This window comes from Suricata suricatta, chromosome 12 (genome assembly GCF_006229205.1).
Source record: "Suricata suricatta isolate VVHF042 chromosome 12, meerkat_22Aug2017_6uvM2_HiC, whole genome shotgun sequence".
NCBI classification, from domain to species: domain Eukaryota; kingdom Metazoa; phylum Chordata; class Mammalia; order Carnivora; family Herpestidae; genus Suricata; species Suricata suricatta.
Window position 1 is genome coordinate 6,660,497 of NC_043711.1, and position 1,065 is coordinate 6,661,561.

The 1,065-nt window shown below is 55.1% G+C and overlaps 1 protein-coding gene across 1 annotated transcript in view; it reads right to left on the reverse strand.

Annotated features, from left to right (window-relative positions):
* Positions 1-705: 705 nt before the first annotated feature.
* LOC115273498 (olfactory receptor 7E24-like) overlaps positions 706-1,065 on the reverse strand; it is a 5,744-nt gene continuing 5,384 nt past the window's right edge. Inside the window, exon 3 of the mRNA XM_029916563.1 lies at positions 706-990. Within this exon, the coding sequence (XP_029772423.1) occupies positions 706-990 (285 nt within the window). The remainder of the gene's footprint in view (positions 991-1,065) is intronic.

Here is a 1,065-nt window from a genome sequence, read left to right on the forward strand (position 1 = left end):
GGGGGGGGGGGGGGGGGGGGGGAGATCAGGAGGAGATAAAGGAAAAACTATCTGGATGGTAAGAGTTGATCTAGGCTCAGCAGTGCATAAATGATGGTCTTTCTCAGACTCCAGGGGAAAAGGGAGAAAAGAAGGAAATAGGAAAATAGAAAAGAGAAGACAGGAAAAAATTAAAAAGTAAAAATATTAAGAGAAAAACAATTAAAAGAAATAAGCAAAAACACAGCAGCTCTCCAGTGCGGATGGGCGTGGCTTGGTGTAGGTTGGGTCTCAGGGGCTGCTCTCTGAGGCCCCGCCTTAGTGGATGTGGGGAGAAGAATGGCGGCGCCCCAAGCCCCCCTCAGACCATGCGTTGCCAGCGTCTCTCTTGAGCCCAGTCTCCTTGTGCCTTGGGAGGGTCTAATTGTTTCTGTTTTATAAGTTTTGCCCGGTTTCTAAGTCCTTGCCCATGCACTCAATATTGCCACCACAGTTAAAATCTCCATTGGGTGGGCTGCTTCCTGGTCTGGATTGAGTAGGGGGATTGTGAAGTCAGTTTTTTCCCCTGGCTCTGCCTGAACTCCACCAGCTGCCGGGCCCAACAGAGAACAGGCCCACTGAGGGGGATAGATTTCTGTCTCTGATCTGAGCGGCTCTCAGTCCCGGGCGAGGTCTCCCCTCTCCAGAGATTACGCTGTGAGTGATTCAGTCTCTACTTCTGTTCCCCTAGTCTCTCCACTGCCCTGCCCAGCGGTACTGTGGACACACGGCCACCCTGCCCGCATGACTGTTCATAGGTCTGTCCGCCTCTGGACACACGGCCGCCCCACATGCGGCTCCCCTTAGAACCTCCACCTCTGGACACACAGCTGCCCTGCACACGTGTGCACGCAGGCTATCTGCGGAGCTGTGGGCCTGTGGACACACGGGTTTCTGCGGGCCCAGCGCCAAGCCTCTGGGCGCCTTGTCTGCCGGCTCCGCTTTGGGCTGGTGATCCCTCCTTGAAAGTCTCTGGTCCCAGCTCACACTCACTCACTAAGGCAACCATGAGACTGCTGTCGATAAGGGGTCTGTGCGCGCACCTCC